Source organism: Pogona vitticeps, chromosome 1, assembly GCF_051106095.1.
Source record: "Pogona vitticeps strain Pit_001003342236 chromosome 1, PviZW2.1, whole genome shotgun sequence".
Taxonomy (NCBI): domain Eukaryota; kingdom Metazoa; phylum Chordata; class Lepidosauria; order Squamata; family Agamidae; genus Pogona; species Pogona vitticeps.
The window spans coordinates 295,946,285-295,972,984 of NC_135783.1; the positions used below are offsets into that span (position 1 = coordinate 295,946,285).

The window sequence follows — 26,700 nt, forward strand, 5'->3', positions numbered from 1 at the left end:
AAACCCTGAGAAGTAACTAAAAAGAGATGATGTGTGGAAACCACCACATATCTGATTATTCAACCTTCAGAAGCTACTCTGGGCCACTGTGGCAGAAAGATATACCGTCGCCTTGCTACTAAGAGGCAGATGTCAGCAACAGCCATACTTCTATATGGCAGGAAATGGATACAAAGAGAGAGAGAAAAATGCTCCTTTACTGCCCAACAGGGAGTTAAGAGGCCTGCTTGGCTCCCAGCCTTCCCACAGGCATGCTGCTGCCCTATACTGTTAAAAGAAAAGGGGAAAGAAAGGATCAGAAACAGGAAAACAACTCTTTGCTAACTTTATTAATACATGTAATAAACTTTGTCACGTGGCTGGCCGAGCTCTGCTTGCTTCAGCATCCTGTCTTTCCTGTCTCTCTAACACTCTTCCCCCTTTCTCCTCCTCCTGCCTCCCATATTTGAAGTTGTAGCCTTAATGCTGTAGCTGAAACCACAGGACCCACTGTTTTGTTACATACCAGTGTCATTCCTAATCTCTTACTGATTAAGTTCTGCTGTTTGAATCACTTTCTGAGGCACCGTGTCGTATCTCAAGAGAATACTCTCTCTCTCTCTCTCTCTCTCTCTCTCTCTCTCTCTTACTTTTTTGGACTACAACTCCCAGAATTCCATGACCAGAACGACTAAGAGTGAATGACTGATTTCATCACAAAACAATCTCTGCAAACAGTGGCGTGGGGGTGGGGGAGGTATAATTTTTATTTAATCAGCCACACATTTCTAACAGACAAGCTCATAACAATTTTTCAAAAGCTGAGATTTTGTTTTCACAGTCTGCAGAAGCTTGGGAAAACAGCCACACAGAAAGCCTCCTCATATGTCCATTTACTCTGCTGACAACAGGTGCCAGCTAAGGCTCAAAGGAAGGCACGTTTTGCACACACACTGGCAGCACAGGGACGTGGATGTTAAAACCCCCCACACACAAGGAGGCAACTGGAAGGGACTTGCACCACAGTGGGAAAGTGATTGTGCAAATTTACCAACAGGAAGAAGATTTCACAAGCCAGCTATTTGTGAGCTTGTTGTACCTAAACTCATATTGTGGCTACTAGGAAACTAAGCCATGGGATTACTTTGCCCGGTATTTATTCCTAGCCTAGCATTTGTCTCTTGCTTAGGTAATTGATTTGTAAAACCAGATAAGACTAAAGCAGCAAAGTCACCGTGCACTTTACCACCTCAGAAGCAACCATCTGTTCCTCTGCGCTCAAATTATCTGAGCAGTAAGGATGCCACAAGGAAGTGGACAGGAACCAAAACGATCACTGGCACCACTCACTTTCAGAGTGGTTTAATTAGAAGTGACCCACATGAGAGCTGTTCGTTTCACACAAATGATACCGCACACCATTCTGATCCAACACTGCTTGGGATCTCAACAGCAACCACATTGGGTGAAAGAGAATTGCTCAGTGCTATCACATCCTGGGTGGACGCAAGGTGGGAATGGGAGTTATATTAAGATAGAGGCAGCCTGTGAAACAGTTCTTCAGAATTCTGCTGGATGGACGACATTTTTCCAATCTATAATGAACACAAAGATTTCATACTCAGGAACTGAATTCTCAATATATATGGTGGCGGACAAGCCCTGGGAGACCTCCCTGGGGGTCCCCGCTGCCGTCATCGGCACCTTCGGACCTCTCAAAGGGCTCCCCCCCCCGACATCGGAGGAAGCCGTTTGAGAGCTCCGAAGGCAAAAGGACAGGGAGAAAGGGCTGGAAATTCGAATTGCCCGCCCTTTCTCCCTGCCCTTTTGGGTTTGGAGCTCTCAAAGGGCTCCCCCCCCGACATCAGAAGAAGCCCTTTGAGACCTCCGAAGACAAAAAAGCAGGGAGAAAGGGCTGGAAATTCAAATTTCCAGCCCTTTCCCCCTGCTTTTTTGCCTTTCGAAATGCTGGAACGGATTAATTCTGTTCCCATGCATTTCAATGGGAAAGGGTACTTTGACTTACGAATTTTTCGATGTACGAACGTCATTCTAATACGGATTACGTTTGTAAGTTAAGGTACCACTGTAGGTGATAAACAGTTTGCAAGTAATTCACTAATTGTAAATACACTGTTTCCCTAATGAATTTTTAGGTACTTTATATTATATTACACGACTCTCAAACAGTAACACACAGGATTCCACTTGTGGTATCACTGTAATATTTTAGTTATTTTCATATTATATTATTATATAATATATTATATATTATTTTTATATTACAGATTATGTTGCCTCACTAGATGGTGGAGGAAGAATATCAAATAGTTGAAGCAGGAACTTATGCTATCTCATCTGTTGCAGGTACTGAGCTGACACTGAGTTGGATGGGAAGAAAGCTACTTGTAGCATTGAGATGTTTCAGAAGTAACTAAGAAAAATTATTCTAGGGTGTTTTTTTAAAGGAAATTGAGATGTGTGTGTTTTTTTTAATGCGTCTCTAACAGTTAATGAACAACTTCTGGACAAAGAGGTGGTCTTATAACTATAGTAGCAACTAACTGTTTTTAAAAGCAATTTCCTAATCTTTGAAAACTACCTAGTAAATGGTGTCCCAAGCCTGTAAACAAAGCATTTCTCAACACATAAATTGTTAAGCATGTGACTCACCTCAAGGAGAGGAATTCTAAAGAGCGAGATGTCATAAGAATTAAAGAGTGAAGTTATCACTGTGCATATCACTCTCCTGAAAGAAGCCACTGACAAAGCTAAGAAAAGATGTTTTGGGGATAGATCTCTCAGAAACTCAGTCAGCTGTAGCTCCCCAAAATAACCTATCCAAATTCCAATTCAGAGCAGGGCACACACACCCTGTCCTTGTAGTGAATATTGGGTCAAATGAGTGGTCACTGAGTAGTTGATGGTAGCACTCATCTCTGGTTTACCTGATGTGTGTATCTGGGCAGTCAAGATACTACCATTTAGTTCAACAATTCAGATTCAATAGCAGCAGCTTACATGAAAAAACATAAATACAATAGCATTCCTTGATGCTTCTGAAGGAAGGCAAGAAAAAATGTCATTCTTTATCTAGCATTTAGAAGCATACAGTAGCTAACATGCAGAAGTACTGTATATCTGATGTCTTTATTATACGGGGAGCCATTTTGAGTCCCAGGTGGAAGAGAAAGGTGGTCAATAAATTACTTACATACATACATACATACATACATACATACATACATACATACATACATACATACATACATACATACATACATACATACATACATACATACATACATACATACATACATACATACATACATACATACATACATACATACATACAATGTCCATGTTAGGAAAGTTTAAAAGGAAAAAAAGTTTATGTAAGTTTAATTTGGTAGCACCAACTGGAAGAGTTGCAGAAGTGGCTTAGAAACATATAAGGACTTTCATCATCCCAAATTTTTATAGGCATGAGATGCCACCAAAGTACAACAGGAGGACTTGAATCCCTACAAATTCCAAGTTACTTTTTGGAACCATAATTTCGAGATGGTCTCAACCAGCAGGGAGACATGCTGTTCACATTCAAAAAAGTGACTCCTACACTCTGTACCTGCGCAGCTGAAAGACACGGATGAAACTTCATGGAGGTTTTAAACCTGACTTTCACCTGCATCAAATATTTTACCACAATTAATAACAACCTCACCTGACTTTGACTATTCTGTGAAACCTGCAATTCTAGAAAATGCCTCCCCAGAACACACATAAGAATATATGAATTAGAAATACAAGAGAAATCTGCTGAGTATCCACACCCAGGACCTTCCACACACCCTGCAAAATGTAACAGAAGAGGACACCTTTGTTCTATTAATCTAGCCTGTTTTGTTAGCATCCTTATGAGGATTCGTAATGTAATCCAAGGTAGTATACTTCATCCTTTAAGGCAATGTGAATTTAAAACATCCCTTCTTATGTCTGACTCCTCCAGAGCTGTTGGTAACAGTTTGAAGTACAGTGGTGCCTCGCATGACAACATTAATTCGTTCCGAAAAAATCGCTGTCGAACGAAAACGTCATCATGCAATTTAAAAAAGCCCATAGAAACACATTAAAACCAAATTAATGCGTTCCTAGGTGCTTAAAACTCACCGTCCAGTAAAGATTCTCCATAGCGCGGCCATTTTCGCTGCCCGCGCAATGAGGAATCCGTGCCAGAAAACAGCGGGCGGCCATGTTTTTCACCCGGCGGCCATTTTGAAACCGTGATCAGCTGTGTATGAAAATCATTGCTTTGCGATAATCGGTTAGCGAAACAGGGGACCAATCATCGCAAAGCGAAATTCCCCAATAGGGAACATCATTTTGAGATAGCTTTTGCGATTGCAAAATCTTCGTCATGATGCGATTTTGCCGTCAAACGGAGCGCTCGTAATGCAAGGCACCACTGTATATCATTTCTATTATTGATTCCTCAGCTCTAGTCCTTTTCTCTTTCTCTGCCCATCTCATAGCACATTCCTTCAGGTTCCTTTTGTTATCAGTGTGCTCTCCGTTGCTCCATTATACAGCCATTCCGCTCTAACATTAGTTTGCTGCTGAACGTGGGATACCTAGGTAAAACAGTTGTTCTTGCAAATCTAAACATTAAATACACCAATCTGCAAATCTTAAAATTAAATATACAAATCTTTTGGGCACACCATTCCTACATGAATTAGCATACAGTGATATTGCAAAATTAACACGAAATAGGATTTTTTTCCTCTCTTTAAAATTCTTGGATTTCCTTCCAGTGGGATTAACCACTAACCAAGAATAACTATTACTAAATGAATCGACGTAAGAATATATTCTTAATCCTGAGAAGGCTTAATCAGTGAACAGGATCTCTGGAAATAATTTTCTCAGTTTTGAGACGTGCCTACCTTTGCTTGGATTACTATATATTTTCATACTAACTCACAAAGGACATTACTGTCTGCAACATTTCCAAACAGGAGACATTTGCTTGTCTAGTGAGACGCCACATTTGGAAACACTGCACTGGGCGTTCTTCTACAACAAGGACTCTCTAGAAATGGACTTCCTTTGCCTGCAAATGATTGTTGGAATCTGAGAAACTGATTTTTTTGAAAAAATATGTAGTGGTTTTCAAAAAGTGCATGAGGTTTCAAGAACCCACCTACAACACAAACAGTAGTTCCCTGCCTGTCTGCATTATACTACAATTTTATTAGCATGGGAATTTTTCCAAGTTTCATTATGTAAGAATAAGAAACAGCAGTAGCCTGTCAAAACTCCGCAACAGTACTTCAGACAGCCAATATTTACCTGAGATTTATACAGGCTAAGGAGTGGACTGGAGGAGGGTCAAGCAGTTCAACTGGCACAAACTTTCAAAATATTTTGGAAATGAAAAAAGAAAAGCACATTAATGTAATAATATAATAATTTTAGAACTGCAAAGCTGGAGGGACTCTATGAATTATCAAGTCTTATAACACAAGCCCTCAGAGAAATAGCTATACAAAACCTGATCAGATGTTAAAATTAATTATGTTTACCATTTCCTCCTTCTTTCTGATGATTATCTATATACAAAACATGCTCACAGAGCCTCTTTACAGAGTCATGATTGGGAAAGCTGGTGTTAGTACAAAAGTTAGTAGACTCCAGCTTATTTTATTTATTTATTTATTTATTTGATTTGTATCCTGCCCATCTGGTCTATGCGACCATTCTGAGCGGCCTTTTGCTGAATAAGTTGCTCCTGAGAGGAACATTCATTTTAATTATTTTATAGGGCTTTGAGATTTTATCTAGGGAAGTACTGTGGAAATGGCACTTGTTGGGGGGGGGGGAATAATCTCTGATTATTGGACCGTACCAATTGAGGGGTTATCAGGAAGTGGGGTGCAACAATATTTGGACAGTCACAGATCCTTCCACTCTCTTCTATGCAAATATTACACTTTTCCAGAAAGTGACAGCAATAAATTTCACAATATGATCATTTCTCCCTCTCAAAACCTGAAAGAAAGCTAAGCTCTCCTTGTGCGCTTTACAATGAAGGCAGTGTATGAATGAGACAGACACAAGACATCTTACAGCTATTTTTCAGGAAAAGGCTAACACACACACACCCCGCCCAAACATTTGCCATTTCCACGGTACTTCCCTAGACAAGATCTCAAAGCCCTATAAAATAATTAAAATGAATGTTCATCTCAGGAGCAACTTATTCAACAAAAGGCAAGACAGTACAGATACTAACCAAATGGATCCTGGAATATTCTTATGTGGAATACTCATAAAAGTTGAGATACTCCATCTGCAGCGTCAATCTCAAGCAGACAAACGTGCTTTTACATGTGCTTTTACTCCTTGAGGTGACATTTCTTCTTGACATAATGCTTTCTATGGTTGCATGGCCAGCCTGAGTGAGGCACTGAACACTGAAGTTTCTTCTATGACATTTCCACAAACAAACCCACTTCTGTGCCTGCTATATGTACAACCATCAAAAAACTGCTTAACTTTAATTACAAAGTTAAGAAAGCTGGCTGCAGGCAATAGAAGCTGATGCCAAATAAAATGTGTTATTATGTGGGCATGAGCTAACAGAAGCTTTCTTAATGTGGGACAAGATTCTTTATTGTTTTAATTGCAAAAATTCTTATTCCGCAAGGAATATCCAGTGCGTTATCATACTGAAGCACAAAGGCACATTTATGGTAACCCTTCTCAAAGTTTCTTAAGCATGCTCAGCAGTAGTTCCTTTATTCTAGCTACCTAGCTAGGTAGTTTACTGAGTTGGATACCTGGCTGCAGAGCCAGAAGCTGGATATTCCTTGCTGTGCTTTATAGGAGAAGAGCCACCCTATGTGGCCTTGGACAAGCCCTACAGGGTCCCCAGAAGAAAAGAACGATAAACTACTGTTGAATACTTTATGTCCAGGAAACCTTGAGAAGACTTTCTATAAATAAGAATCTACCTGACAGCAAGAAATTATAATTATCTCATGGATACAGGTCCACATCCACAGAGTACTAGTAAATTCTGAAGTTCAGGCTTTCCTCCTTTCCTCTCCAGCCTTTAGCACCACCAAAAAACCCCTGCTATCTGTGATCTCTTGACCCTCTTGAGGACTTTCATTCTGTAAGAAAAATGACCCCACTACATTATTGCTAAGCTCAGTGGAGACAGGAAAGCATAAGAGGGTGATGGCAGATGATGGCCCCAGCTAATTAAGAAGCCTCAGTGCTTCAACCCTGCCAGTTCTGGCTTCACTACAATACTGACCTCCTGAGTTCATACTAGTGCTGCAGAGCAAACACATTATGGCATGCAGCAGCACCTAACTATTGTCACTGCTGGCTCTATAAATCCACTGGCCAAACAGAAATGATATCTGAATTTCACACCCACGGAGACTTGAAGGCAAGGGATGAATTAGAAGCCACAGAGACTAGTGCAGGGGCGGGCAACTACAATGCATCTACAATCCAATTCTCCTCTGAAACCCATGAGGATCTGTGTGCGCACACACACATGCATGCACACGTGTGTGTGTGCATGTGCGTGTGTGCATGTGTAAACCCTCCCCCAATTCCAGGGTAGCAGGCCATTTTAGATTACAGGAATGTCCTGCCACATCCGTCCCTTTAAGATTAAAGTACTGTACAGTGTTTGTCACTTTATGAAATCACATCCACTCTTGAGTTGACTGTACTTGATTTGGGCCTCTCAATCTATTGCTCCTGATCATCCTTCTTTCTGACCTGCCCATTCCCTCTCCAACTCATATCTCTTGTCAGCTCCCATACCAGCAACATTACAGTTACTAGCTCCCACTGGTGCTCTCACTAGAATCACTGGACCAGCCTCAGTCTGGGATTTACAGGCCATCAAAGGTACAAACACAACCAAAGCTTGGTAATGATCCCCCTTTCCCCTTTGGCCCAGGGGTGGACTCTGTGACAGCACTCTTCCCTCCACAACCCTGCCCCTCCCCCAGTGCCCAAAAGAGAGTTAGGAGGACTCGTTGAACTTCCAACTGCTGATACCTTTGATTATTCTCAATTAGACACAGATTTATTCCTTCCCTGCCTTCCTAATCTCTTCTTATAATTTATGTCCTACAGCAGTGGTTTCCTGTCTTGGGTAACTCAGGTGTTCTTTGGCTGCAATTCCCAGAAGCCTTCACCACCAGCTGTGCTGGCCAGGGTTGCTGGAAGTTGGAGTCCAAGCGCACCTGGGTTACCAGAAGTTGGGAACCACTGCTCTACAGTTTGAGAATCAACCATTTTCAGCAGTCATTCCCAACGCAATTTTTCCCCAAGTACAAGGCCATTTATCATTGACTGTTGGCCATACTTTTCGGGGCTCATATGAGTTGTAAACATTGGGAGGCAGGCAGGTTAGGGATGGTTGGTTTACAGGGAAACATTTCATATTCTTCTAGACCACTGCTCTATGTGCTATCTGGGCTCAAGGATGGCATTAAGCACGTACCTCCCAAGGATGAGTCTTTGCCTTATACAGTATTCCAGCTCAGCAGCGGAACCACTAGGTAGTTCTCTAGAGTCTCTTGGACTTCTCTCTCTCTATATATATATATTTTTTTAAAAAGGAGATGTGTCTGACCTCCTATGGTTGCTCTAAGTAAGCATGGATTCAGGAAATGATGTTTAATCTCCTGGTTTTTGCCCATTGTTTTTTCTCCAAAGTAGTCTTAATTCTTCAGCATACAATAGAATTCATTGATTTAAAATAAACCCAATCTCATCCGCAATCAAGGGAGTCTAGCCTTAGTAGCATATAGGACCATGGACTAGCTCACCAGACCCAGTCTGTGTCAAAACAAAAACTGGTGCTTGTCCCACCCTTTTGTAGACACTACAATAGAATCCTAGTCCAGGTCCATGACAGTATTTGTACATTTCTATTTCTTGCAAAAATAAAATAAAAATTATCCAGGAAACGCAAAGGTCAAGACCAGGTCATAGACCAAATGGTGTAGAAGAAACTGGACAGTGTATGGCCACAGCAGCAGCATTCTGTGGACTCAGGACTCTGCTTTATTTTTATTTTTCCCAGCCACCAGAAGAAAGCCTTAATCTCATCAGTGAACAGAGTGGCCTCCTAAGGTAGCCACAGGGAAAGGAGTGAGCGATGATGGAAACAGTCTTCTATGATGCCTTCATAAAAGAAAAATGAACAGAGTCTGCTCTTTTTTAAAAAAAAAAACTTCCCTTCTCACCTTACCTCCTCTCTGGACCTGAAATTAGTGATGCTGAAACCACACAGATTACTTAATCCATGACTTTATAGAAGGGAAGATTCATTTTAACATAAAGAGCAAACTCTCCTTTTCCAGCTCAGCATTTTCCTAATATTTTCTTCATGATTCTTTTTCTTTCCCCACTTCTAATTGTGACATGTGGATGGTGGATTTAACAAGAGTAATCTCTCTGTGTGTGTCTGTGTGTGTCGGGGGGGGGGTGCTCCTCCTTTTAATACTTTGGGTACTTTGCTTCAAAGATGGTTCCCCCAGAAATGCACAAACATCCCTAATTTGATTCTTATTTACACAGTCGTCTAAAGATACATACTACTAAAGATTTGCATTATCTGCTGTTCTACTTAAGCTGCACTTGTTGCTAGTTAGTTCAGGGTGCTTTATTAAAAAAAGAAATTATGAACTCTGGAGTTACAGTATCTCTACTCAGGAGTGATCCTCCCATGCAACCTTAGTTTACAGGACTGCAGCTCTGCCTCATCTCCCTTGTTGCTTTTGTCACCCTCAACACATCAGTGTGCATCTGCAAAGAAAAGCCTTCTGCCTCCATGGGAGGGGTGGTGTCTCCTCAAACTGCTTTTTCTATAGTTCTAATAGGTTATGGATATAGGAAGCTCTTTTTCACAGACAGGAACCTTCCAGTTGTAAAATGGGGGCAAGAGTGATTTAAGGGACTTGGATGGAACTAGTACATTTATGGTTGTTCTCTTCCTCACACAGAGACAACAAAGAAGATGTCTGAACAGGGCTAGTGCAATGGTAGGTAATTTCTGGCTTTCAAGAAGTTGTTGACTACAACTCCCATCATAACAGACTTACTGGCTTTGCTAGTTGATAGGTTCCCCTCCCGGAACTACAATAATCCTACATATGTTTTCTTCAAAATAACCCTCCGAGTTGTTAAGTACTTGAGAATCGCAGCATAAACTCTCTGAACCCGCTATGTCTTAGAGTATTTGTGTAGAGGACAACTTTCTGGATTTTACTGCTAAAGACCCTATTCCATTTCACCTTTCAAAAGTTTCTAAATGGGAAAAAAGTATAGGTATAACACTATAGTGGACATCTCAGAAACTTCTATTTTTATTATATTTCTTACAATATTTTAGAGTTTTTGTAATATCTGATGTTATGAAGCTTTTTAAAAAATGTTCTGTTTCTATGCTGATTTCATGTCAACATCTGCTTAGCAGGAGACAGATGTGCTGTTAATCATCTCACATTACATTGAACCTCAAAATTTATCACTTTACTACCAAAATTTTTTTTACTCAGTTTATCATATTATCTCTCCCTCAAGCCCACAAAAAATTGTTAGAATGAAGGACCATCTGCCAACCATTCTTTGAAGGTATTACCCCCACTCTAAATTAAAATAATTTCTCAGCTGGTAGATCCCATGGACCAACTATTTGTTCGCCACATGGACTGGGAATTAAATTACCACCTCTCTCTCTTTGGTACTATGCCACAAACTCCATTCTCCAGTCAGTACTCTTATTTTCATGTTTTATCTCTCTTGCCTTTGTTGTCTCTCTGAAGCCTTAACAAGCAAAGGGGGGCACGCCACTGACAGGTACTCTTTAATTAATTTGGCTTCCATTGACAAGACATCCTTTCAACTATCTTAAAGTATCTATGCAAGGGGCACAACAACCGACTATTCTCTAACGAGTATTGTCTTTCAGCTGACAGATTCCCATCTTTATCCAGGGTTCCTTGTAATTGTTTTTACCCTCCTTTCAAAATATGCTTGTATGGTATTTCTCTCATCCACCAAGCCAAACCCACCTCTGCCCCTATTTTTTTTAAAAAAAAGGGCAAAATCGCAATTTAACAACTCAAGCCCCTTGAAGGAGCCACTCCGCTTCCTGACCTCTGCCGGCTACATTACTACGGAGGCAACTTCTCCTCTTTCTCCCTGGGCTTTACTGTCTGACAAAATGACTAAAGGGGAAATGTTTAAGGGCTCAGGATTCCAGGGTGAGCTAATACAGGATGCCTTTGGTTGCTGGCGGGGCGGCGGCGGGTGCGTGCGGAGATGAAGGGGACGCCTCCTAACCTCGCTCCCCCGCCTCCTTAAATTTAAAAATGGAATGAATGTTACCATTTTTGGACATGAGTTTTGCACAAGCCCAGCCCCAAACCGCAACATTTAAAAACTGAAGTGAGCGAGCATCCCGCGGGTGAAGAGATATCGGTGGGGTGGCCGAGGGAAAGAGAGGGCGGCTTTCCTGCCAAAAAGCCATACAGTGATCAAAGAGAGGGAAGGGGTGGGGTGGGAGTATGGGGTGGCCTTCGAGCCATCAATGTGATATCTCAAGATAACAGCAAGATTTTCGAAACACTCGGGGAAGGGGAAAGGAAAGGCGACAGAGTTTGCGACTGGCCGAAGCGTGGCCGCCCACTGAGCTATTTGACTTTCTCAAAGACGACTTGACTTCAGATCTCCTCTTTCCCGATCTTCGCCTGCGGCCATCTCGAGTTCAAACCCCGACTTCGCCCCCTCTTTCCTTGTTGGCGGGCAACTCTCCCTATTCTGGAAGAGGAAGTGCTCCCCGTCAGAATACGGCACTCTGAAACAGGAACGAACACACGTTACCTGCACACCAGCCCCTTCCGCCCTTTTCTGGGGCGAGAAAGAGTGCAGCCCCCAAAAGGACCGAAGTCGCGGCCAACGACAAAAAGGGCGAAGCCAACTCTCTCCCCCCCCACCCCATCATCACCACCCTCACGCCAGGCACTTCCCTGGTCGAACAACGAACGGCTTTTTGGGTCGCTGGCGTTGTGAAACGCCGGAGGAGCCAACTCGAGACAGCCTGGCTCCCGGCGGCCGGTCGGGAAAAAAAAACATCTGTTGCTTCAGAAGCCGAGGAGGAGGAGGAGGAGGAGGAGGAGGTGGTGGAGGAAAAGGGAAGGCAACTTCGGAGCCACCGCCGGGTTGAGCAATCCAACGGCTCCCTTTGCTTACCACCCACCACAGGCTTTCATGATCGATCCTGTTATTTCAGCAACAGATCATCCCCTCCCAACTCCCGCTGCACGTCACCTCCGCTCTTTTCCCCAGCAACCTGATGCCTGCTGATCTTCACATTTCCCCCACCCTAAAAAAAGGCATTAAAACACACACGAGCCTACAAATAGATAAGGTTTAAACTTACAACGATGCTCTGGTCCCAAAGGAACCGACCGTGATTACCTCCCGCCTAGCCCTGGCCGATGCCACAACTTCAACCAATGCTTCATAACTATTTGGAAGTGGTTCCCCCCCCCCTTTTGCATTAACTCTCGCCAGTTGTTGTGCCTCATGAGCCACGCATGGCATTATTCCGTGCCAGATTGGGTGGCGGGGGGAGAGGGAAGGAGAGACGAGGCCGGGGGGGGGAGGGAATCTCCCCTGGAGACAAATCCTTCATCAGGCGTAGCCCAGCGTTGCCAACCCCCTCCTCTCTCCAAAGGTCTGGGGCATAAATGGAGACAGAAATGAAAGACGAAATTATTAGATGCATTAAGACGGTGGTAATAAAGAGGAGGCGTCCTAGCCGGATCCTGTAAAGCCATCAGGGACGACGGCAGCAGCCGTGGGCTCTGGGTCCCTGAAGCAAGGGAGCTCAGCGACGGGGAGGGGGGAGACCGCGAACACGGGAGAAGCATGTGTGCGCACATGCATTCTCCTACCTACGCGGTGCTCAACGAGATGCTCATATCCGAGTCCCTTCGTGCGTCCCTCCCTCCTTCCGTCTCTCCACGCGGTGAAAACACCTCTCCCCGCCGATCCATTCCCTTGCAGCAGCCTCTGGCCATACCCTTCCCCATCCTGGAGGCTGGAGGCGGGGGGGGGGGAGGAAGGCGGGATAGAAAGCTGAGATCCGGCATTACCTTTCTCTGCTGCTTTTCCCAAGCCGGATCCAAAAGAAGATCCCTGTCCCAGTCCTCTTCTGGCTGCATATAGTCATTGGTTTGCTGAGAATCATAATGATCCATGCCTGCGCGGCTTCCGTCCTTTGATTTCTGGGGCTGCTGCTACTCGAGGCTGCTGCTGCTTCTCCGCCTCCTCCTCCTCTTCTTCCTTCTCTTAAGCGCCGCCGATCTCGAAAGCTCCTGCTGAAGCACAGCGACAGCACCGGAGAGCGAGTGGAAAAGGCAGCTCTCTTTGCCAGCTCGCAACCCAATCTTGCACACACCAAAGAGGGAGGAGGGAGAAGCGAAAGCAGCCCTACCTCCGGATTTAGCTTATTGGCTGAGGAGAGTTGTCTAAAGTTCATTTTCGAGGGTCGCTCTGGCCTCCATTGAATCCCTCGAGTGTCAATCGCAACTTCCAGCAGCTCCCATAGGTCGATTTAAGAGTGCCCCCCCTCCTGCTTCTATCGCCTTAACACATGTGACGTCTGCATTTGATCTGCTTCGAAGGAGCGGGGTTGTGACGTTTCCCTGGAAATGGGGGGATTTTTCAATCCTAGCCGAAGCTGCTGAGAAGACAAATATATGGAATTCACTTTGTGTTACCCATGCTTTGCTTTGTTTTTTCTTCTTCTTCTAAGCAATGCAAGGAATGTGGGGAGGGGAAGAAAGCGGGAATCACCTCTTCCCCCTTCTCTTCCTAGGTAAGTTTGTACATGCAAATGAACTACAGGTCCAAAGTTCATCGTTCAGCACGGTGTTACTGACAAACTATGCTTTCAGGTAAACTGGAGCCAAATTCACACAAATACACACATCCATTCATTCAAATGCTTTTTCCCCCTGGCTGTAATTATGTGTGCTTTCTGAGGGATAGAATTTGAGTGTCAAAAGCATTTCCATGGGTAGTGCTAGTAGATGAATAAATAAATGACATTTATTGATGTTCTTTAGTCCTTAAGTCGTGTCGGACTCTTTGTGACCCCATGGACCAGAGCACGCCAGGCCCTCCTGTCTTCCACCGCCTCCCAGAGTTTTGTCAAATTCATGTTGGTAGCTTCAATGACACAGTCCATCCATCTCATCCTCTGTCGTCCCCTTCTCCTCTTGCCTTCAGACTTTCCCAACATCAGGGTCTTCTCCAGGGAGTCTTCTCTTCTCATGAGATGGCCAAAGTATTGGAGCCTCAGTTTCAGGATCTGTCTTTCCAGTGAGCACTCAGGGTTGATTTCCTTTAGAATTGATAGGTTTGTTCTCCTTGCACCACAATTCAAAAGCATCAGTTCTTTGGCGATCAGCTTTCTCTATGATCCAGCTCTCACTTCCATACATCACTACTGGAAAAAAACCATAGCTTTGACTATGTGGACCTTTATTGGCAAGATGATGTCTCTGCTTTTTAAGATGCTGTCTAGGTTTATCATCACTTTCCTCCCAAGAAGCAGGCGTCTTTTAATTTCATGGGTGCTGTCACCATCTGCAGTGATCATGGAGCCCAAGAAAGTAAAATCTGTCACTGCCTCCATATTTTCTCCTATTTGCCAGGAGGTAATAGGACATGATCTTAGTTGTTTTTTTTATGTTGAGCTTCAGACCACTTTTGGCGATCTCCTCTTTCACCCTCATTAAGAGGTTCTTTAATTCCTTCTTACTTTCTGACATCAGAGTGGTATCATCTGCATATCTGAGGTTGTTGTTAATTCTTCCGGCAATCTTAATTCCAGTTTGGGATTCCTCCAGTCCTGCCTTTTGCATGATGTATTCTACATATAAGTTAAATAAGCAGGAGACAATATACAGCCTTGTCCCAATATACTCCTTTTCCAATTTTGAACCAATCAGTTGTTCCATATCCAGTTCTAACTGTTGCTTCCTGTCCCATATATAGATTTCTCAGGAGATAGATACGTAAGGTGGTGAGGCACTCCCATTTCTTTAAGGACTTGCCATAGTTTGTTGTGGTCCACACAGTCAAAGGCTTTTGCATAGTTAATGAAGCAGAAGTAGCTTCATTAGCTCTAGAGCTACTTGTCCTTGTCCTCAACTCTTCCTCAGTAGCATGTTGGGCATCTTCTGACCTGAGGGGCTCATCTTCCAGCATCATATCTTTTACCTTTTTGTTTCTGTCCATGGAGTTTTCTTGGTAAAGGTACTGGAGTGGCTTGCCAGTTCCTGCTCCAGGCGGATCGCAAATTTCTGTTTGTAGGGTCCAAATCCCAGAATTCTGCCTGGAAAACATTTGGAGAAGTTGGAGTCATTGTCCAAGAAACAAAAATACATTCACTGAAGTACCAAGTTAGGTAAGGCTGATCTATATATTATCTATAGTTCTTGTTATGGTTCTTCATATAACTTGTTAAGTAGGAAATGATTTATTGAACATTTGCACCTGTCTTCATTTGGCCCTGTACCCTGCCATCAGACTGCCTCCCACCAGAGCTGCTATTTGTGTGAGATTTCCTGTACAGAAAGGAAGTACGAAGTCTTAAGATTTAAGAAATTCTTGTGCATAAGTAAAAGTAACTTGTGCCTCTTAAAACCCATAACTTACCTGTGGTAAGTATACAGTATTATAGCTAGTGTCTTAAACTCAAGCTCCACACTGTAACAATCAATTCAGTTAGAGCAGGAAATGTAATCCAATAAAGTCCTTGTACCTTATGAAAGTAACATTTACTGTATAATAACAAAAAAGTACGTTCTGTACAACTAACTCTCTCTATCTCTCTCTTTCTCTCTCTCTAAGGTAGGTGGCATCATTCCCTCTTATACATTCACACATTAAAATGTACCTTTCTTCCACTGTTGTTGCCCAAACCCATATCTGACCTGAGGTTAGTATGTCACTTCTGCGAGGTTAAGTCCCAACTCCACATTGTAACAATCAATTCAGTTACAGTGAGGAATGTGGTCCAATTCATCCATGTAAATTCTATACATACCTTTGTAAGTGGTAAAAGATATGTAACTGCTTCAGCGTCACCCTGTAAACTTAATGTTTTTTTAGAGTCAAGCGAGACTACTTTGGGGCTAGTGGTCTCTTATGATGGGTTCTTTCAAATTATGCCTGTCTCATATTTGCAAACTAGAGTTAACAATATACAGTGTTGCCTCGCATTACGATGTTAATTCGTTCCAGCGAAATTGCTGTAGAACGAAAACATCATAAAGCGATTTTTAAAAGCCCATAGAAACGTATTAAAACCCAGTTAATGCGTTCCTAGGGGCTTGAAACTCACCGTCCAGTGAAGATCCTCCATAGCATGGCCATTTTCGCTGCCCGTGCAGCGAGGAATCCGTCCCAGAAAACAGTGGGCGGCCATTTTTTTAACCTGGCGGCCATTTTGAAACCACCGATCAGCTGTGCGAAAATCTTCGTTTTGCGATAATCGGTTAGCGAAGCAGGTAACCAATCATTGCAAAGCGAAAAAAATCCACAGGAAACATTGTTTTGTGATCGCTTTTGCAATCGCAAAAACTTCGTTATGCGATTTCTTCATTAAATGAAGTGCTCGTCTTGCGAGGCACCACTGTACTGTACTACTAATCTGAAGATATCTGAAAAGCTGTGGTCAGTGTCTTCCCCTTTTCTCACTAATCTGAATATATAACAAAAGCAGCTTGAAATATTACTTTTGAGATACCGAAAGCACTCACAGGGGGTGCTATCAATTGCTACCAGCTATATATTACCTCCAATACAAGAGTAAGTATATTGTAAAATCCTAGCAGCTAGGAAACATGAGTGGGATAGTGCTATCAGACTGTGGCCCCTTTTTGTTGGTTTCCTCTAGTTATCTTTTTTCGGCAGTGTGGGAACAGGATAGTAAGCTAGACAGACATTTGGTCTGATGTAACAGAACATTTCTTATAGCCTAAGCCCACTCTGTCCCCTGATAAATCCTTTATTGAAAACACTATGTTAAAAAAAATTAAAAAGTGGAGGGGACCGAACTGAATTTATTCTTCATTTGATGCTAACCTTGGTGAGCATCTCTGATTCATATTATTATTAATAATGTGCTGACAACTCATTTCCAACTGTGGTGACCCTTCCCAGAGTTTCCTAAGTACAGAGGACTCAGTAGTAGTTTTACCATTCCCTTCCTGGAAATCAGTTTAGTTTCTGAGGACATTCATGAGACTTTGGCAGATTAGCAAAATCTGTTTTTGCTTCCTTTTCTTCTACCACCACAGCTTGTCCTACAAAAATTATATATGTACTTATCTGTCAGTGTGGAGGATTTATAATAAAAATCTGAATCAGTTGAAGATGTTAATGTCTCAGGGAGCTGGCTGGAGTCTCAGGCAAGAGCTAGGCTCCCTCCGGTCTCTAGGCAGGAAGATAAAATCTCAGGGGAAAGAGCACCGGAAGAGGAAGAAGTTTGATTTTGTGTGTGTCTGTGTGTGTGTGGACATGAGATGCGTTTTTAAAGCCTGGGTGCCCATCTCCATCCATTCCTTGTGGGGAACTGGACTTGCTGGCTCAGCATGAAGGTGTTTGCAGGTAGGTTGCATTTGCAGAACACCTGCACTTCTAAGGGCCAGGATGGAGGAAAATGGAGAAACAGACTACAGTGGTGCCCCGCTTGACGATTACCCCACTTGACGCTAAAATCGCTTCACGACTATGTTTTTGCAATTGCTATTGCGATCGCAAAACGATGTTTCAAAGGGCGATTTTCGTTTTATGACGATCTAAAAACAGCTGTTGTTGGGTTTCAAAATGGCTGCCCGCTGTGCAAAATGGCTGCCCGCTGTTTTCAGGACTGATTTTTCGCTTTACAGGCACCGGAAAATGGCCGCCCTATGGAGGATCTTCGCTGGACAATGAGGTATTTCACCCATTGGAACGCATTAACCCATTTTTAATGCGTTTCAATGGGTTTTCCCCCCTTGATGACAATTTCACTCTACAGCAATTTTAATGGAATGGATTATCGTCATCATGCGGGGCACCATTGTATATGCGCAGGCGCTTGGGTCTGTTATGCCATTTGCAACAAGATAGGGAGTGACAGCACTGCAATTCATGAGTGTTCATGTTGCACAAGTCCTGGGGGCAGTAGCACAGGGACAAAATAAACACACACACTTCAGTGAGCTGGTAGTTATACTTCTCAAAGCCACAGCAACAGCCTGGAAAAACTCTTCCCATGTTCATGTGTGCTGTAACTGAAGCTGCACACAGTGTAATTGGTGGTAACCAACTGAGCATATTTGTCACCAGTTCAACCATTTAAAAATGTCTCCCCTGCCTATGGTATACTGTATTACCTCATGAGCTGGCTATGCCTTGTTTCTAGCCCATTTACCTTCATTCCTCTCATGCCTGTTTCCACAGGAACAGTTTCAGACTTTCAATCTTTGCCTGCTCAGATTTCGTGACATCACCCTATGACAGTGATGGTTAACCTTTTTGAGCCCGAGTGCCCAAACTGCAACACGAAATCAAGTTATTCATTTCAAAGTCCCAACACTGCAATTAAAACATGAATACTGAGGTGTAGCGGAACCCAAAAGATGACATCATTCCTGCATGTCAATCAGAAGATAGAGCAGGAGGGGCAGAGTCAGAATGACGGTTAAGACAGTTGGAAGAGACAGAGAGAGAGTTGGAATAAGACAGGGATAGAGAGAAGTAGGGACAAGAAGTTATTGAGAGAGTGTTAGGGTTTAGGAATAGATTAGAGGGGTTAGGAAGGAGAATTGAACAGTTTACATCATATTGAACAAGCAGGAAAGAACGCATAAGCACAATATGAATAATACCAGTGATTGAATATAATTGAACACCTGAAACAGTTATATTTGATTCTCCTTATAACTTTTGTTCTTTAATAAAAGAAAGTTTGATCAAAACCACTGATTCCTAAGTTCTTTGAGTAGCTGCTAAGTGCGTGGGAATTGTATTGGTATTAAGAGAATACCTGGTGGCAGCGACAAGGGCGTGTTCACCTTTGTGGAGCCCAAAGATATAAAGGGCGCAAAGGGGGATCGCCACATGAGGTTTTAAGTTTAGAAAAAACCAACGGCTCCTGCACTGCAAGGGTTAAATGCTTGTGTTCACCCCCCCATGGGCAGTATTAACAAATACTTACCCATCCTCCAATCCCTCATTGGGGTAGACCAGTAATGGTCGCCATTGCACCCCTCCGCTGGACCACTGCACCAACAGAGAAGTGACAAAATCCGGGATCAGAGGACGGGTATTTCTCAATGGCGACTTATGGCTCGCGTGCCCACTGAGAGGGCTCTGTGTGCCAGGCGTGGCACGACTGCCATAGGTTCGCCATTGCTGCCCTATGACATCGCAAGAGCCTGCCACCAGGCCTCAGCTTTTGACTGAATTCTTAGGAAATAGGATGTGGCCAACCTTGCAATTCATATTTAATTAAATATGGCTCAGCACTTGTCGGTTGTTTCTCAGCCCAAATAAAAGGTAAATTACAAATTTGTTTGTATGTATTAAAAAAAGGATTCAAGTGCATTCCTCCAGAATATTAGAATACAAAACAAAATCTAGGCTATATTGATTATCATTGTAACAAAAAACCAGTTTCCCCTCGGCAGGTTAATTTCAGATATTGGCAACAATTCATTTACATGGAAGTTAATGGAATAATTTTTGGTGACTGAAATTGGATATACTGTATATCTAGCTTAGTTTGTAACCATATCCCCAGATGCTATATATTGGGTTGTCTTTCTGGAGACCAGAAACCTTCCCAGTCGTTTGTTAACTAAAACATAATGTGAAACAATGCTTATTGACTCTGCCTTAATACAATTAATTTTATAATCAGAAAGCGTTTTGCGTTGTTTGGGTGAAGGCATCACAGCAGTTGTTCCTAATGTTGCTGACAAGGGGGTATTGTAGAGGAGTATTCTGGAGGCTGTAGTCCAAAAAAGGTTATCTTTCCCACCTCTGACAGGAGCAGAGTGTGGAGAAAGCTTATTTCCTTCCAGTTTTGTCTTGGTGGAAGGTAGGCTGCTTCCCTCTGGCAGGACAGGGCAAGTTTATTTAACCTGTCCAGGAACCTTAATAACAAAACTGTTACAAAAAGGCAGAGGGTTTTTGCAACAGCACAAACAACAACTGCCTTCCTCTAAGCTAAGGGCTCAATTACACATGCGATACAGATACTGCTGTTTTTAAAATTATTTTATAAATTTCTGTTCACATGATGCACGGGAAAGATGGATTCATTCGGCCAGCCAATCTGGTTCCCCCCCTCCCCGTGCAAAGTGTTGTTTTAAAATGTGCCGATCACATATGGCATCCCCTGTTGAAATCCGATATGGAGTGAAAAAAGATAGTAAATCAAGTAGATAATGGGGATAAACTCTCTCTCTCTCTCTGTCTCTGTGTTGTGTGTATGTGTATGCGTGTGTGTGTGTGTGTGTGTGTGTGTGTGTGTGTGTGTGTGTGTGTGAGAGAGAGAGAGAGAGAGAGAGAGAGGAGATATAAGAGTTTATGGATGAGAAAGCTATTATTATTGTAACTCAATAGATATTGTTCTATTATGCTACAGTGGGGTCTCTACTTAAGAACTTAATCCATATTGGAAGGTGGTTCTCAAGTTGAAAAGTCCTTATGTTGAATCTGCATTTCCCATAGGAATGCATTGAAAACCATTTAATCCGTATCTGCTCTTTTCTGTCCATAGAAACTACAGTGGAACCTCTACTTAAGAACTTAATCGGTTTTGGAATGGTGTTCTTAAGTTGAAACGTTCTTAAGTTGAAGCAAAATTTCCCATAGGAATGGACTGAAAACCAATTAATCCGTTCTGGCTGTTTGTTTGTTATGTAGAGGTGCGTTCGTACATTGAAGCATTAGTACCTGTAGGAACTAATGCAAAGCTGGTTAATACATACTCTACCACTAGGGGGAGAATTTTTTTTAACCTAAGATGACCTAAGGTTAAAAAAAGAGCAGGAAAGGTTTTTTTTCCTGTTCTTATCTGGATTTGTGTTCTCAAGTGGAAGCAAAATTTAGCAAATGGAGCTGTTCTTAAGTTGGATTGTTCTTAAGTAGGGACGTTCTTAAGTAGAGACCCCACTGTATTTTGAATAGACTGATATGCTTTTTTAATAAATCAAATATTAAGAAAAAAGAGATTTATTTACTTCACAAAGGGGTCAGATTTTTGAGTGCTGTGGCCACTTCATGGCCACTGCCCTTGTACCCTTTTTAAAAACATTTTTAAAACAGGATATTGATAAATCACCTGTAAAGGTGCCACCACTTCCTTATACTTGTAGGTATAAGGAAGGAAATGGGAAAGAGGGCTTGAGCAGAGAAAGGGACATTTCCTGCTTTGAATTGTTTCAGAGGGGAAAGAAAAGGACATTAATGCCTCTCTTTTTTTTAATACTGTTCTTCACAATACTTTGAAAGTCTTTTTAAATCTGCTTCCTCCTCCCAACACTGTTCAAAAGGGAAAAGAAAAATGAAAGCCAAGAACTTAGAGGGAGAGATATGCAGGGAAATAAAGAAAAGTATACAAATGAGTGAAGACAGGAGGGCCTGGCGTGCTCTGGTCCATGGGGTCACGAAAAGTCGGACATGACTTAAAGAGTAAACAACAACAACAATACAAGTGAGTAGAGGGGGAAGGAAAAAGAGGAGGTGGAGAGAAGGAAAAGTGGGGGAGAAAAACAGAAGTAAAGAAAGGAATGAGGAAGTGAAAATTAAAATGTAAAGGACAGGCTGCAGGTAACATATACCACCAGGTTACACATTGACAAACAGTTGGAAGTTACAGGAAAATAGTGATATATCACTTACAATTTATTTATTTAAAATATTATACCACACCTTTCTCCTTAAAAGGACACAAGATGGCTATTAAATTTTTTTCTTTAAAGAAATTTTTAGGGCAACAAGGACCTCCCAAAATAAGATGGCTAATGGATTAATTTATATGAGATGGCACGTGTAGCCTACAGAACCAGTACAAATAGCAAGAGATGTAGCCATTGAACTGACAACCACATGAACAGGTCCAGCAGTATATATATCATGTGACCAAGTGTAAATATGTATCAGATCAAGAAAGAGATCAAAAGAATCAATATAACTAGGGTTCTTTTGGCACATATGATTGAGCCCTACATTTGAAATAAGAGACAGTGTATATTCTTGGTGTCACCAGTAGCTGACGGGGGGGGGGGGGGGGAGGAACTGCCCAGGAAAAATTGTGATTGCTCTCCCACTTTGGTTATGGGGCACATGGTAGAAACTAATGGGAGAGACAAAGGAGAGGATGCAGAAAACCAGTGTCAGGGTTAGGAAATACTATTTTTTTCCCCCATAGCCATGGAAGGCATGCTTAAGCGTCTTCCATAAACAGGGACATCGGCCTCTCAGCTCAATAGTCTTGCTGGAACTTGTTAGAGCAAGCTTAACGACAAAAATGCTACAAAAGCACTTCATGATAAGTTGGAAAGAAATGGTATCACACTGTTACTCTTTCATTGTCCTAGCTCTTTTTGCGATATGAAAATGTATCATTAATCTCTTGGCATGCAATTATTTTTCAGCTCTGTTCTGCACTTTTAAGTCAGCTTAAGCAAACTGAATGAAGTATTTGTAGCATCAATTATAATTTTATCCAAACCTAGGATGTTGCCTTTGAAAGCACTTTGGAGGACAGTGAAGGCTTTAGTGCAGCTATTGACTAATTCCTGTAGACTTCATCAGTTGTTGATCTGTAAAGTTTTCTTGATTCTGTACTGTAAGAAAGCCCTTTCCTGCATGCCTCCTGCCACTGGGTAGAAAGCTCTGTTCATAAGCAAGTGGACTTTCAACTGGCAATAGGTAGCTAAATCTGATGGATAATTCTCATGCGATCCTTTTCCTACTCACAGGTTCATATGTCTGTGCATAAATCCATGTATTTTTAAAGCCTGTGTATATTGTGATCCCTGATATCTCTTGAATAAAAAATATGTAGTGTTCAAACCAATTTGCATATTATAAAACACAAATAATTGTGCAAGAATATCAACCTGCAAATGTAATTAAAATGAGGACAGATTCTTATTACATTATAATGTGTGGATTTTTTTAGTTATAATTTTTTTATTTTGGCAGGAGCAAAGATTAAGTAATGCACTTGTTTTTTCAGGCCTAATCTAACAGAATAAGGTGATGGGGTCCTGGAGTAGTAAACTGAACCATGATTCAAGCTGAAGACTCAGGATGCAATTTTACTGCCCTCAAAGTAGAAAATTAGTATATCAAACAACTTTCTCATCTAGCCTTTTTCCCTGTTCTCTCTTTCACTTTTTAATTTCCCCCACACTTGGATGCCTTAATAGTGATTTTCCAACTGCAGGTGATCATGATACTGCCAGTTCTTTCACCTCATTCTGCTATAAGGGCACATGAGACCCCTGTGCTGATGTTACCGAAATGTGTGGAAATTGAATTGTACTTGCCCATTCTCCATGCTTTCAGCATGTTACAGATATATAGATGACCCCCCACTGCTCTATGAGAATCCCCAGAGAGTTCCCATTCGTTATATGCATGGAGAATTTTTCAAATAACATCATGAGGGTGTGTGATCCTGCTCCCCCATCTCAATGCATGTAGAAAACATATGAACCCCAAGTCTTACAAAGGGCTCTGCAATATTTCAAGTGAAAGACTCTCCCAGAGGAAAAGACAGCAGTTGGCAGACAGAAAGAGAGAACAAAGGCCTCCCATATAGTCTTACTTCCCCTAAGAAGATAACAATCTCTGAGGACAGTAAGAGGTCTTTGGAAGCAAGTTCCACTTATTTCAATAAAATGTGCTTCCAAGAAGCCTGTTTGGAAGTAAAAGAGGCTAGCTTTAATCATGCTGCCCACAATGATTTAATAAGAGAAATGAATTGGAACTGCATTATACTGAATGATGGATGCGGGTTTTTTTTCCCCCCAACTACATTTCTTGGAAATCAGACAGAATAATTATTAGAATTCTCTATAAAAATGTTTGCATGAAAGTGTTATGGGGCTCTTAATAGTGATGCCAGGACCTTGGCTTCTACATAGAGCAGTGATTCTTAACCTTAGGTTACTCAAGTGTTTTTGGACTGCAACTCCCAGAAGCCTTCACTACCAGCTGTGCTGGCTGGGGTTTCTGGGAGTTGCAGTTCAAAAACACCTGAGTCACCCAAGGTTAAGAACCACTGACATAGAGTATAAAAAAGGTCAAAGGAGATGATACTGTGAAAAAAATCTCTTAAAGGATCTCACTTGAGGAAAGCTCAAAGACAACATCAAGAATGAAACAGAACCACATAGAAGGCCTGTGGCTGGACAAAAAGGTGATTGGAGGAATCCCAAGATGGAATTAAGATTGCCAGAAGAAATATCAACAACCTCCGATATGCAGATGATACCACTCTGATGGCAGAAAGTGAAGTACTGATGCTTTTGAATTGTGGTGCTGGGGGAGACCCTTGAGAGTCCCCTGGACTGCAAGGAGAACAAACCTATCCATTCCGAAGGAAATCAACCCTGAATGTTCACTGGAAGGACAGACCCTGAAGCACAGGCTGTCTCCAATCCACTGGGCTATACAGCCTAAGCATATTGTACTACATGTAATAGAGAAAGGGCCCCATGGCACGGTGGTTAAATTGCAATATCGCAGTCAAACCGAACTGAGCTCACGGACTGAGTTTGATCCTGATGGGTTCACGTAACCACCTCAAGGTTGACTCAGCCTTCTGAGGTTGGTAAAATGAGTACCCACCTCACTGGTGGGGAAAGTATTGTTTGCATCATTAAGTTATAAACTGCCCAGAGTGCTCTAGCACTATGGGGTGGTATATAAGTCACAACAATACCAAGTGTGTACAACAACCAAATCCAAATGTTTGTTAAACACAGACACGCAATACCTGAACAGGACTAATCTCTGTTGATTAGAGACTATGCGATTTTGGGGAAGCCAGATTCACCATGGCAACTGCTGTTTCAGTGCACGTTGTATACATCTTCAACTTCACATATTTCATAGGGTTATTGTAAGTATAACATGGGGAGGGATCGATTTACATCGCTCCATGTTCTGTGGAGAAAAGGCAGGGCACAAATATGACAGGTACACATATGTGTTGAGCTCATTTTGTTCAAAAGGAGGATGTGATGAGCTCATTTTATACAGAAAGAGAATATGAGGTATAAAAACAAGAACAAAGTGCCAGATATTATATAGAATATTCTCCCCCTCATTTATTTTCCTATAATTGATTTGTTTCTTTCTTTGTTATGTGCTATCAACTTTCAGCAACCCTAATAGGACTTTCAAGGTAAGTGAGATGGTTAAGGATCGGTTTTACCAGTTCCACATCCCCAGTGAGTTTCAATGGCTGAACAATGATTTGAACCCAGGTCTCCTGAGTCCTAGTTCATCACTCTATGCACTATACCACACTGATTTACTTAAAATCTTTCAAAGTCTGATCATTTGTACTGGGTTAGGAAGGAAATAATTTGAGAGGTTGTGCTTAGTTTTTTTAAAAAAAAGAAATAGAGGAAGAGAGGCTAAATTATGTCCAGAGAAGGACATTTCAATATGGAAGAACATGTTAGAGACAAGACTATATACTGTATCTAAAATCCAATACCTGCTGTGGAACAAAGGGGGGTATTTTAACATTGCACAGCATGAAAAATATAAGTTTTTTTTCTTTGTAGAAAGAGCCTCTGTGGTTACATCAGAGATCAAGCAATGCTAGGCTGACTCCAATTCTCCTGATAAAATCCAAATACTGTAGTTCCATATTGGCAGATCTATCCCAGAGCAAGACATTCTCTATCATCAATATGGCCTCTTAGACAAGCTGGCCCAATACATGAGGTGTGTCAGGAAATGGCATTTTACTTCCACCAGACAACGGGCACAGGTCCCAGAGCTAGCTGAGTTATACTATTAGCATATGAGGCAGAAGGTCCCACAAAAGCACATCTTCCTCTATCCTTGGCAAAAAAAAAAAGTAATAGTAAGGTAAATAAAGATAGATAACTGACCATTTATTGCCTTTACATAACATCCCAAATCTGCCTCACTCTACGTAATGTTTCCAGTGTAGACCACTTTTTTCACCCTCCGAGACTGATCATTCCTGATGCCCACAACAACGTCAGTGATTATGATCCTCCCCTCCCCGTACTTCTGGAAAAAAGACAGAAAAAGGTAAGCTACAGTTGTTATGTATGGAAAGTTGTAGGCTGGAAAGGTACTTTCCTGAATGTTCTCTTGACTTCCCTACAGATATTCTGAGTTCTCAAGGACTTCCTCCACAATCAGGTGTATTCTCACAGTTGAACTCACCATAACTCTTTTTCTCTATTTAGAATAGTAGTGAAAGAAGTCAATAAATATATATCAATTTATTTCAGATTTCTAGGAGATTAAATAATATACTCACTTTAACTGCCTGGTTGTGAAAATCAAGACTCAAATATTACTGATGCACTTCATCTTTAAAGG

The 26,700-nt window shown here is 42.0% G+C and overlaps 1 protein-coding gene across 7 annotated transcripts in view; it reads right to left on the minus strand.

Moving 5' to 3' along the window:
* The window catches only part of ACTN1 (actinin alpha 1), a 97,012-nt gene extending 83,507 nt beyond the window's left edge, over positions 1-13,505 (minus strand). For 6 of the 7 annotated variants that reach the window (XM_020788468.3, XM_020788466.3, XM_078390534.1 and 3 more), the window contains exon 1: positions 13,182-13,505. In XM_020788468.3, coding sequence (XP_020644127.2) covers positions 13,182-13,286 — 105 coding nt within the window. In that variant the 5' untranslated portion in view covers positions 13,287-13,505. The remainder of the gene's footprint in view (positions 1-13,181) is intronic. The other variant, XM_078390528.1, reaches the window with a different exon arrangement.
* Positions 13,506-26,700: the final 13,195 nt, after the last annotated feature.